Raw genomic sequence first — 13853 nt, forward strand, 5'->3', positions numbered from 1 at the left:
GTTCAACATCCTTAGCCATTTAGGAAATGCAAATTAAAACATCTGTGAGATTCAATCTTTCACCAGTCAATCACTAAGAAAATACAAACATGAGAGCTAGTGAGGATGTGTAGCAAGGGGAACACTCTGCCAATGTTGGTGGGAGTGTAAACTTGTGCAGCCACTTTGGAAATCAACATGCCATTTTCTCATATAATTGGGAAACAATTCTATCTCAATGCTGAGTCATATCACTACTGGGCACTTATAAAAGGAGACTCCATCCTATAATGAAAACATTTGCTCATGTCCCCACATGATATTAAAACATAAAACATATTCTTAAATATTCCTCTGTGTTTTGAAGAAACCAAAATTCCCAAATTCTAACTACAGTTTGCATATGGTTGTCATCTGGTACATGGTTTTTTAGATTTGAAATTGTGTTCTAAGAATCAGTATCCTTCTTAACCACTGAGTATTTCTCCAGCCCTGGAGTTCCTATTTTATTTTATGATTATAATTAGGAATTTGAAATTTCTTTATACTACATTCATTTTCCATCTTTTATCCTGAATTTCTTATACTTAATCATGTGATCTTTCACTGTATAATCTGACTATATGAGTGTTTTAGACAGATCATGTCGAACAGATAACTTCTTATGACACTATTTCTTATTTCCATCTCTTACATTCTTTCTGCCAACTTCTTGGGTATTTTGTGATCCCAAAAGGGAGATATTATAGGTGTCTAGTGTAGGGCTAATCATTTAACAGTTACATACTCTTAGTACTTTTACGAGATAGGAGTCTCACCATCAACTGTAAAAGAAGTTTCTCTGACCAAGCCTTAGAAGAATAACTACAATATTTACTGTACAATTTAATAAAGATGTATATTACTAATTGATAAAACATTCCTACATAATGTAAAATTATAGGTCATTTGAGGAATACAATTACTGAAGATTTTTTTCCACAAATTTGGTAATTCTAACATATTTTACATTCATTTGATAGATATTAATTCTATACATAAATAAGTAGCTTTCCTTCAAACTAATAACACATCCAAATATGTAGGAAAATCAAATTAAATCTGTGGTGAGAATCATTCCCTCCATGTCATATTGGCTGCTATTAAAATATTAAACATCACGTATTCGGTGAATGGGAGAATTTAGGACCCTTATGAACAACAGTTTGGAATACCAATTAGTTCAGTTATGTTAGGAGTTAATATATAGTTTCCCTATAAAAAATAAAGACAATTACCTCACTATCAACTTTACTACTGCTATATACACAAAAGAGATCATAGACATTATACAGCACAGAGAGTGGCACACCTAGGCACTAGTCAAATTGTGAAGCCATGAATGTAACTTCAGTGTTTAGCTATAGACGAGAGAGTAAAGAAATCTGGCACATGTAGCACCCTACTATTTAGACATTTGATGGACCAAAACGGATGAAGATGGGTGATTATCACATAAAGTGAATACAACATAAAATGAGACATTTTTCTATCATATGTCAATAGTAGAATGAATAAAATTTAAAGTGTACAAGGGAACTATGATCAAGGACGAAGATGACTACTAAGACAGAAGATACAGGACTAGAGATGAAATTAAGAAGTGCTAACATAATCAAAGTACTTTATATACATGTGTGAAAATGTCTCATAATTATTATTCTTATTGTATACAATAAATATATAGTAGTGAAATTAAATGTAAACTAAAATAAAAAGAGAACCAAAACATTTGAAAAATTCAGGTTAAAAAAATTCAGAGATAAAAAATAGAGGGAACAAGAAAAAGTATAGCAATGACAGAGCAATGACAGAGAAAGAGAGAGAGAGAGAGAGAGAGAGAACAAAGCTATAAATGCAAATTATAATATATGGAAAGGTAGTAAATAATGTGTATTCGTGTTTAAATATAAATGTATGTACAGTTGTACAGTATTGGGTTACTGCTGTGACACCACAGTGTTCAATACTGCATACCCATTTTGAAAACTTCTACAATATATCAATTCTGACACTGTAAAAAAACTAGTAATGTTACTGATAAAGTAGCTAATGTATCACAGAAAACTACATTTATTTCTATAGGGGATAAAATATATGTACTAGTTCACTGTACTATGCAAATGGTAAGTCATGAAAATATTTAGCAATTGAGTCAATTCAATAGTATATATAAACATATTCACATATATTGAATTTGGTGAACAAGAAAAAAAATTAATCATTCTTTTCCTGGCTTAATTTAATCTTAAAGCTTGTTTCTGATACTGTGCCAAGTAAACTTGCTTCAAATTGGCTCCTGCACATGACAACATATTGCGTGATGCTCAATGTCCTTACATGAGGAACCCTAGAATAATAAAGCAAGGGGAAAGGCATGAACTGGCCTGCTGATAGCATAATCGTTTCTGGAATCTTTTCAGTCAAAATGCCTTCAAACTAAGACCTGCATACAATTTTTTTGGTGATTAAATTTATATTCCAAGTAAAAATAGTGAATTCAGAGATACAGTGATGGATATGTAAATGAAAAATGCTGTAGTACAAACATTTTCATATCCTTGAGTAGATTTCCTCTATTATTTTTAGAAAAATTGACAGTTGAAAAATTTGGGCATAAATTCTTAACAGCAATTTTGGCTTGCTTTTTCCTAACTTTGGATCACAGTAAGTATTCTTAAAATTTGAAGGCAGACATAGTTCTGTTAAAGTGTATCTGTGAACATGTATCATTTGATAATTTTACAAGTAATTCAGAATTATTATAAATGGGATTGATGGAACAAAAATAAATCATCATAATTTGAAGTTGTAGTTTTAGAAATCATTGATTTTGGATTTTCAGGAAATAAAAATATCTTTTCTTATTTAATAGTTACGTATCTTTTTAGAGTCTACAATATTCTCTTTAAAAAGTGAAAACATTTATTTGTGATTATATTTAACATCATTAAGAATAAATAATTAATGATTATTGTTTTTTTTTGAAGTTTTGTGGACCATAAGTACAATATTTTAAATTGGGTTTGCTCAATAAATAAAATGATTAAAAAAAGAATTATAAATAGACATTGGGGTCAAAATCTTATCATGTACTCATAACTCAACTGTAATAATTCCTCTTACTTAATTTGTTCTTTTTGTTCTATTTGCCTAATCTGAAATAAACAGATAATAGTACTTTTGTAAATTAGATCATAGTCAAGTAATGTTATATAAATCCATCTATTCGATCAGTTACATTTCCTACAACTGCAAACTATAAAATAATATGAAGTTTAAGAGATAAAACAATTATTAGAAGGCCTTTAAACACTTATGTACAAATACCTTTCTGAAATTCAGGCTAAGTATTCCATTTAACTTCTCCACATTTTAGGACTGTTCACTATGAGTGCCTGTAATCCTACAAATGAACCTGAGTTCATGCTTGTGGGACTGACAGATTCCAAGGAGATTCAGCTGGTACTCTCTGTTTTGTTCCTCCTGATATACATGCTCACTGTCTTGGGAAACATAGTTATGATACTGATCATTCATCTAGATGTCCAGCTCCACACTCCGATGTACTTTTTCCTCACCCACTTGTCATTCCTTGACCTCAGTTACTCAACTGTAATCACACCTAAAACCTTACAGAACCTGCTGACCTCCGTAAAAAATATTTCCTTCATGGGATGCTTCACCCAGTTGTTTTTCTTTGCCTTCTTAGCAGGTTCTGAATGTTTTATACTTTCGTCAATGGCCTATGACTGCTATGTAGCTATCTGCAACCCTCTACACTATCCAGTTATTATGTCCCCTAGGCGCTCCTATGCTCTCATCACTGTGTCCTACATGATTGGAGTTTTGGGTTCCTCTGTCACTGTCTTTTGCTTAAGCACACTGGATTTCTGCAACTCCACGGTAATTCATCACTTCTTTTGTGACACATTCCCAATTTTAGCTCTGTCCTGCAGTGATACCTCTAATGCAGAAGCAACTATATTCGTTTTAGCTGGTTCCACTCTATTGCTGTCGCTCATCATGATATCCTCATCCTATGTATCTATTATCTCTACAATTCTAAAGATAAATTCTTCTTCAGGAAAGCACAAAGCCTTCTCTACATGTGCCTCACATCTTATAGGAGTAACTGTTTTTTATGGTACAATGATCTTTACTTATTTAAAAACAAGTAAGTCCTACTCCTTGGGAAAGGATCAAGTAGCCTCTGTTTTTTATACTATAGTTATCCCCATGCTGAATCCACTTATCTATAGTCTCAGGAACAACGAAGTGAAAAGTGCTGTTGTTAGAGTTATGAAGAAGAGGGAGTGCGCCCAGAAATTAAAGTAATACAGTTGCTAAATATTTAATTTTTTTTCTTTCTATTGAGTTCTTTAGCTTCTCTCTTGGCACAAAACTGAAGACTTGTTTCTTCTTTCTAGTTGTGTGGAACTTCCCCTAGAAAAATATAGCTTGGGCATATCTCAGAATGGGACTTTAAAAGTCTATGTCATAATTGGATATTAAGACATGCACATGAAACCAATGTTTTAAATAATTCTGTTCAATGTAATATCAAAAATATATACTTCTAATTCTTAAGCTTATATAGAATTTAATGTTATGAAACATCAGTTACTGGTTTCAGGAAACATATCTGTGGAATAGTAACAATTTCTAAAGTCATCTTTTGTATAATATGAATAGCTCATTATATGTCCTCCCTGTAGCAAGTGAGTAAAATTTAAATCTGTTTGATCATTTGCACAAAACAAATAGTAAGTCCATGTCAATGTGATAACAAAAAGGATGTGAGAATGAGGAAACTGAAAGTCTCTGCTGATTAATATGTAAAGATATTGCTAAACCTTTTTGCATAATATGCTTGAAGGTTACTCACAAATATTCAACTGTTTTTTTCAATTAATTTAATCACACTTAAATAGCTTTAAAGAAATAAAATCAGTATTCCTCAAACTTGGTCTTATATTAAATTAGTGAAGGAAACTAAATAATAGAAAAATGGTATATTGTAATATTAGAGACAATATGAAAAATAAAGTTATTAAAGAAATGACATACTGTTATGATTATTTATATCTGTGCCCATGTTCATCTTAATTAATGATTTCATTGCACATATGATAATGTATGAAAAATGCATGAATGTTTCCCCTTCATATTCCTTTGCAACATTCTTCACTCACTTAAAATCCTAATATTTGATCATATTTGTCATTACAAGTTGTGAGTTGAGTGTACTCTCAGTTTATGCACAAGATGTTACTTCTTAACTTACATTACATTAGAGCTCATATCTCATAAACACATTAAGTTAGAAGTCTGAAAGCAGCAATAACCCCTGTATGTAACTGTTAAACTTCTAACAGTTGGATCATTTCTGATAAAGCAAGGAGTATTTATTTTCTATGCTGTTGCTCTGTCTTTATCTTATTACTTAACATTTATAACTTTTTGAATTAATTGATTGACAGAGATTTCTGTGCATTATAGAAAAGAAATACTCTAGGGCATGATATTAACAATGAATTCATGTTTTCTTGCAATCAAGAACATTTTCAAATAAAGTAATAAATTTAGTTTATTTTTATACTTATATCAATATATCATACAATTTTGTTCAATGTATCTTTCTTTAATTTAAACTTCATTTAATAAAATGTAGTTCAGTGCCTGGAAATATGACTCAGTGGTTAATAGCACTGCCTGCTCTTCCAAAGGACACAAGTTCAATTCATAGTGCATCATATGGCAACTCAAAACTGTGGTGCAGGTTCCTTTTGATCTAACAATGGCACAGTCTTATAGCCAGGCAAAACATCAATGCACACTGAAAAAAAATTTTTTAAATGAGGAATAATGAATATGTAATTCTAAACATTTAACTTTTTTGTTGATCTCTTATAATTATGTAAGTATGATTATACATTCATATATTTTTCCTGAAATATACATATTATTAATTTACAAGTATATTGATTATCATTAATATTAAAGACTTTTTAGTTTTACAAACTTTAACTCTCCAGTTTATTCAAATATTGAAGACATGTATATTTTCTTATTTTTATATTTTTAAACAGTGACATAATATTATATCAACAGTCCATAAAAATATTATTGTCTTTTTGTCTCCAGTTATTGTGCTGTCTGCAATCTATATTTTTACTTTTATTGATTTATATTCATGCTTAGTAATAAGACTTGATTAAACATTTATAATTAAATTTTTGTTCTTTGTTTATTTTAAAATTTTACTATGCCTCATTCCATATATTTTCTTAATAATCACTTCATTTTTATTATTGGTATTTACTATGAATTAATTTTGAACAAAATTTTGTCATTATATTATGCGTGCAGATTTAACTCAATGGTTTGTAGTAGTATAATACATTGATAGGAATGTGACTCTATTACCACATTCAACTTTAAAATAACTTCTCCAGATTTTACTCGTGTGTTCAATATTTATATTTACACATAGAACAAGTGCTGCTCTCATATTTGGTCAGGGAAACCTCTGTCCTCTATGGGGCAACAGTTAATGCAGAGTTGGTGACTACAGCATGCTCATTCCTAAAGTGCATATCTACAATGTATTCAGCATACTGAGACTGCAATTGTATTCCCTCTGCCAACACTTCTTTGTACTTTCCTGCTCTTTCCTTAATCCCAGCTAGCTCCTATTTTCCTACGAGTGTACCCTCTGTGTGTGTATATGTGTTTGTATGTTTCAGGTCTTGTGAAAGTTGCCACAGCTATTGTCTGCTCATGATTGTGATACTCATGACACAAGCAAACATGTGTTTCACATTACTCTTCTAAATCCCACAATGTTGCCTGTCTTCTACAACATTACCTGGGCCTCGTAGGGCACTCCTACGAGTCTTATTTAGGACTTCCTATTGAAGTCTTATTTAGGACTGTGTACTCAACTATTACTCTGACTACTGTGTAGTTTAGAACCTCTGAATTAACTGTCACCTAATGGAATAAGAAGCTTCATTGATGAAAGCTGAGTGGCACTAATCAAGGTGAATAAATAATCATACATCTCTAGAAGGCAGCTGTCCTGTCATATTTACTTTATAGATTTACCTTACTTTAGTCCCGTGTATTTTTATAACTAGAAAACTTACACTGTATGTGTTAGCAAAAGTAGTCAAAAATTTTGTAACTCCGTGTACCCTATTTTTTTCATTAACTTACTTATGTATTCACTTTATATCCTGATCATTGCTCCCCTCTCACCGTCTACCCCTCACACAGTCCCTTCTCCTATTCCCCTCCGCTTCTCCTCTGAGAAGGTAGAGACCTCCCTGGGTATTCCCCACCCTGGCACATCAAGTCTCTGCAAGGCTAGGTATATCCTCTCCCACTGAAGCCATACAAGGCAGCTCAGTTAGGGGAATGTATTCCACAAATAGACAATAGCTTTAGATACAGCCCCCACTACAATTTATGGGGAAACCACAAGAAAACTGACCTGCACATCTGCTACATATGTGTGGGGAGGCCTAGGTTCAATGTGTGTTCTTTGATTAGTCTTTCAATCTCTGAAAGCTCCCAAAGGTCCAAATTAGTTGACTCTCTTGGTCTACCTATAGAGTTCCTATGCTGTTTTGGGACCTCAATTGTTCCCCCAATCTTGCCATAAGAGTTCCCAAGCTCCATTCACTGTTTGGCTGTGGGTCTCTGCATCTCTTTCAGTCAGCTGCTGGATGGAGCTTCCCAAATGTGTACACTATTTTTAAAAGTGTTATATGTAGTCATGTAGCAGATGTGTAGATTGGCGTTCATGTGGGTCCCATAAAAACTGCACTTATCTGACTTGCAGGGCAGTTTGGAACCGAGGTAAAGTAGGTGGTACTCGGTGATCTAGATGAAATGTGAACAAATAAATTAATTAATGAAAAAAAAAGATTGCTACAGATAAATTCACACCAGAGCCCATAACAACCTCAGTTGCTTCTAAGATGACCCACTGCACATTTAATAGATGGGAGTTCAGAGGAAGCTGATTTGAAACATCAATCCTGAAGTAACAGATATTAATTTTAACAAGTGAAAGACGTGAGACTATAAAGAATGAACAATTACATATGTGGCTCTCTCTTTCTTTTTCTTTCTAATAAACCCATATGTTATGACTCAATTGAGAGATTAAAAAAAAAAAAACTCTAGCATTGTGGACAACAAAAAATTGTGAATATTATTTATTCTTACTTTATCTGTCTAGTTTATAACAAATGATTGAAACATTTACATAATACAATTACATAAGAAAATCTACTCCGGGACTCTGCCGAACTTAGTCTGCAGAGGTGAGAGTGAGGACCACAGAGGCAGACAGCTTCTGGGAAAGGCGGGAGCCACAGAGCCGCTGAGGCAGCACCCTTTTGGGGCTGCAGACGTCCGGCACCCTCCCAGCTGGAAGACTGTATTCTGCCCTGCAAAGGAGCCCTCTGCCTCAGGAGCAGGGAGCACATCTAGGATCCAGGACTCCTCTGAACTTAGGAACGTAGTCTGCACAGATGAGAGTGTGCACCACAGAAGCTGACAGCTTCTGTGACCTGTCAAAGCAACACAGCATCTGGGAAAGGTCCTGTTTTTGACCTTCTTCTTCAGCCAGGAGAAGGTCCAAATGCCAGATATCTGTACACCTTCCCTTTAAGAGGAAAGCTTGTCAGAAGGGAGTGCTCTAACAACTGAAACTCAGAGGAGAGAGCCTGTCTCCCAGGTCTGCTGACAGACGATACTCAGAATCACCAGAAGAACAACCTCTGAACAGAGACAACTATAACAACTCCAGAGATTACCAGATGGCGAGAGGTAAACGTGAGAATCTTACTAACAGAAACCAAAGCCGGGCGTGGTGGCGCACTCCTTTAATCCCAGCGCTTGGGAGGCAGAGGCAGGCGGATTTCCGAGTTCGAGGCCAGCCTGGCCTACAAAGTGAGTTCCAGGAGAGCCAGGGCTACACAGAGAAACACTGTCTCGAAAAACCAAAAAAAAAAAAAAAAAAAAAAAAAAAAAAAAAAAAAAAAAAAAGGAACCAAGACCACTCACCATCATCAGGACCAAGCACTCCCACTTCGCCCAGTCCAGGGCACCCCAACACACCTGAAAAGCTAGACCTGGAAAGCATATCTCATGATGATGATAGAGGACATCAAGAAGGACTTTAAAGAACTACAGGGGAACATGGCTAAAGAGTTACAAGTCCTTAAAGAAAAACAGGAAAACACAACCAAACTGGTAGAATTCCTTAAAGAGAAACAGGAAAACACAACCAATCAGATGATCGAAATGAACAAAACCATACTAGACCTAAAAAGGGAAGTAGAAATAATGAAGAAAACCCAAAATAAGGCAACACTGGAGATAGAAACCCTAGGAAAGAAATCTGGGACCACAGATGCGAGCATCAGCAACAGAATACAAGAGATGGAAGAGAGAATCTCAGGTGCAGAAGATTGCATAGAGAACATCAGCACAACAATCAAGGAAAATGGAAAATGCAAAAAGATCCTAACTCAAAACATCCAGGAAATACAGGACACAATGAGAAGACCAAACCTAAGGATAATAGGAGTGGATGAGAATGAAGATTTTCAACTCAAAGGACCAGTAAATATCTTCAACAAAATTATAGAAGAAAATTTCCCAAACCTAAAGAAAGAGATGCCCATGAACATACAAGAAGCCTACAGAACTCCAAATAGGCTGGGCCAGAAAAGAAATACCTCCCGACACATAATAATCAGAACAACAAATGCACTAAATAAAGATAGAATACTAAAAGCAGTAAGAGAAAAAGGCCAAGTAACATATAAAGGCAAGCCTATCAGAATTTCACCAGATTTTCACTAGAGACTATGAAAGCCAGAAGATCCTGGACAGATGTTATACAGACAATAAAAGAACACAAATTTCAGCCCAGGCTACTATACCCAGCCAAACTCTTAATTAACATAGATGGAGAAACCAAAGTATTCCACGACAAAACCAAATTCACACATTATCTCTCCACGAATCCAGCCCTTCAAAGGATAATAACAGGAAAAAACCAATACAAGGACCGGAACCACGCCCTAGAAACAACAAGAAGGTAATCCCTCAACAAACCTAAAAGAAGACAGCCACAAGAACAGAATGCCAACTTTAACAACAAAAATAACAGGAAACAACAATTACATTTCCTTAATATCTCTTAATATCAATGGTCTCAACTCCCCGATAAAAAGATATAGACTAACAAACTGGCTACACAAACAAGACCCAACATTTTGCTGCTTACAGGAAACTCATCTCAGAGAAAAAGATAGACACTACCTCAGAATGAAAGGCTGGAAAACAATTTTCCAAGCAAATGGTATGAAGAAACAAGGTGGAGTAGCCATTCTAATATGTGATAACATTTACTTCCAACCCAAAGTCATCAAAAGAGACAGGGAGGGGCACTTCATACTCATCAAAGGTAAAATCCTCCAAGAGGAACTATCAATCCTGAATATCTATGCTCCAAATAAAAAGGCAGCCTCATTCATTAAAGAAACTTTAGTAAATCTCAAAGCACACATTGCACCTCATACAATAATAGTGGGAGACTTCAACACACCACTTTCACCAATGGACAGATCATGGAAACAGAAATTAAACAGGGACACAGTTGTAACTAACGGAAGTTATGGATCAAATGGATCTGGCAGATATCTACAGAACATTTTACCCTAAAACAAAAGGATATACCTTCTTCTCAGCACCTCATGGTACCTTCTCCAAAATTGACCACGTAGTTGGTCACAAAACAGGCCTCAACAGATACAAATATATTGAAATTGTCCCATGCATCCTATCAGATCACCATGGACTAAGGCTGATCTTCAATAACAAAATAAATAATAGAAAGCCAACATTCACGTGGAAAATGAACAACACTCTTCTCAATGATACCTTTGTCAAGGAAGGAATAAAGAAAGAAATAAAGGACTTTTTAGAGTTCAATGAAAATGAAGCCACAACATCCCCAAACGTATGGGACACAATGAAAGCATTTCTAAGAGGAAAACTCATAGCTCTGAGTGCCTCCAAAAAAAAACTAGAAAGAGCACACATTAGCAGCTTGACAACACACCTAAAAGCACTAGAAAAAAAGGAAGCAAATTCACCCAAAAGGAGTAGACGGCAGGAAATAATCAAACTCAGGGGCGAAATCAATCAAGTGGAAACAAGAAGAACTATTCAAACAATCAAACAATCAAGGAGCTGGTTCTTTGAGAAAATCAACAAGATAGATAAACCCTTAGCCAGACTCACTAGAGGACACAGGGAAAGCATTCTAATTAACAAAATCAGAAATGAAAAAGGAGACATAACAACAGATCCTGAAGACATCCAAAACACCATCAGATCCTTCTACCAAAGGCTATACTCAACAAAACTGGAGAACCTGGATGTATTGGAGAAGTTCCTAGACAGGTACCAGGTACCAAAGTTGAACCAATATCAGGTTAATGATCTAAACAGCCCTATATCCCCCAAAGAAATAGAAGCAGTCATTAATAGTCTCCCAACCAAAAAAAGCCCAGGACCAGATGGGTTTAGTGCAGAGTTCTATCAGACCTTCAAAGAAGATCTAATCCCAGTTCTTCACAAACTATTCCACAAAATAGAAACAGAAGGTACTCTACCCAACTCATTCTATGAAGCCATAATTACTCTGATACCTAAACCACAAAAAGACCCAACAAAGATAGAAAACTTCAGACCAATATCCCTTATGAATATTGATGCAAAAATCCTCAATAAAGTTTTTGCTAACGGAATCCAAGAACACATCAAAACAATCATCCATCCTGACCAAGTAGGTTTCATCCCAGGGATGCAGGGATGGTTCAATATACGAAAATCCATCAACGTAATCCAGTATATAAACAAACTCAAAGACAAAAACCACATGGTCATCTCATTAGATGCTGAAAAAGCATTTGACAAGATTCAACACCCATTCATGATAATAGTCTTGGAAAGATCAGGAATTCAAGGCCCATACCTAAACATGATAAAAGCAATCTACAGCAAACCAGTAGCCAACATCAAAGTAAATGGTGAGAAGCTTGAAGCAATCCCTCTAAAATCAGGGACTAGACAAGGCTGTCACTTTCTCCATACCTATTCAACATAGTACTTGAAGTCCTAGCCAGAGCAATTCGACAACAAAAGGAGATCAAAGGGATACAAATTGGAAAAGATGAAGTCAAAATATCACTTTTTGCAGATGATATGATAGTATATATAAGTGACCCTAAAAATTCCACCAGAGAACTCCTAAGCCTGATAAACAGCTTCGGTGAAGTAGCTGGATATAAAATTAACTCAAACAAATCAATGGCCTTTCTCTACACAAAGAATAAACAGGCTGAGAAAGAAATTAGGGAAACAACACCCTTCTCAATAGTCACAAATAATATAAAATATCTTGGCGTGACTCTAACTAAGGAAGTGAAAGATCTGTATAATAAAAACTTCAAGTCTCTGAAGAAAGAAATTATAGAAGATCTCAGAAGATGGAAAGATCTCCCATGCTCATAGATTGGCAGGATCAACATTGTAAAAATGGCTATCTTACCAAAAGCAATCTACAGATTCAATGCAATCTCCATCAAAATTCCAACTCAATTCTTCAACGAATTAGAAAGTGCAATCTGCAAATTCATCTGGAATAACAAAAAACCTAGGATAGCAAAAACTCTTCTCAAGGATGAAAGAACCTCTGGTGGAATCACCATGCCAGACCTAAAGCTTTACTACAGAGCAATTGTGATACAAACGGCATGGTACTGGTATAGTGACAGACAAATAGACCAATGGAATAGAATTGAAGACCCAGATATGAACCCACACACCTATGGTGACTTGATCTTCGACAAGGGAGCTAAAACCATCCAGTGGAAGAAAGACAGCATTTTCAACAAATGGTGCTGGCACAACTGGTTGTTTTCATGTAGAAGAATGTGAATTGATCCATTCCTATCTCCTTGTACTAAGGTCAAGTCTAAGTGGATCAAGGAACTTCACATAAAACCAGAGACACTGAAACTTATAGAGGAGAAAGTGGGGAAAAGCCTTGAAGATATGGGCACAGGGGAAAAATTCTTGAATAGAACAGCAATGGCTTGTGCTGTAAGATCGAGAATTGACAAGTGGGACCTCATGAAACTGCAAAGCTTCTGCAAGGCAAAAGACACCATCAATAAGACAAAAAAAAAAAAAAAACACCAACAGATTGGGAAAGGATCTTTACCTATCCTAAATAAGATAGGGGACTAATATCCAATATATATAAGGAACTCAAGAAGGTGGACTCCAGAAAGTCAAATAACCACATTAAAAATGGGGCTCAGAACTGAACAAAGAATTCTCACCTGAAGAATACCAAATGGCAGAGAAGCACCTGAAAAAATGTTCAACATCCTTAATCATCGGGGAAATGCAAATCAAAACAACCCTGAGATTCCACCTCACACCAGTCAGAATGGCTAAGATCAAAAATTCAGGTGACAGCAGATGCTGGCGAGGATGTGGAGAAAGAGGAACACTCCTCCATTGTTGGTGGGATTGCAAGCTTGTACAACTACTCTGGAAATCAGTCTGGCGGTTCCTCAGAAAATTGGACATAGTACTACCGGAGGATCCAGCAATACCTCTCCTGGGCATATATCCAGAAGATGTCCCAACCGGTAAGAAGGACACATGCTCCACTATGTTCATAGCAGCCCTATTTATAATAGCCAGAAGCTGGAAAGAACCCAGATGTCCCT

At 35.4% G+C, this 13853-nt stretch overlaps 1 protein-coding gene across 1 annotated transcript; it reads left to right on the forward strand.

Annotated features, from left to right (window-relative positions):
- Positions 1–3408: 3408 nt before the first annotated feature.
- On the forward strand, positions 3409–4356 carry LOC110290510 (olfactory receptor 8H1-like). Its single transcript, XM_085830160.1, has one exon. It carries the CDS (start codon positions 3409–3411, stop codon positions 4354–4356), a length of 948 nt encoding a protein of 315 aa, XP_085686286.1.
- The last annotated feature ends 9497 nt before the right edge of the window (positions 4357–13853 follow it).

The sequence above is a fragment of the Mus caroli genome, unplaced genomic scaffold (genome assembly GCF_978045245.1).
Source record: "Mus caroli unplaced genomic scaffold, Mus_caroli_1 scaffold_2, whole genome shotgun sequence".
Classification (NCBI taxonomy): Eukaryota; Metazoa; Chordata; class Mammalia; order Rodentia; family Muridae; genus Mus; species Mus caroli.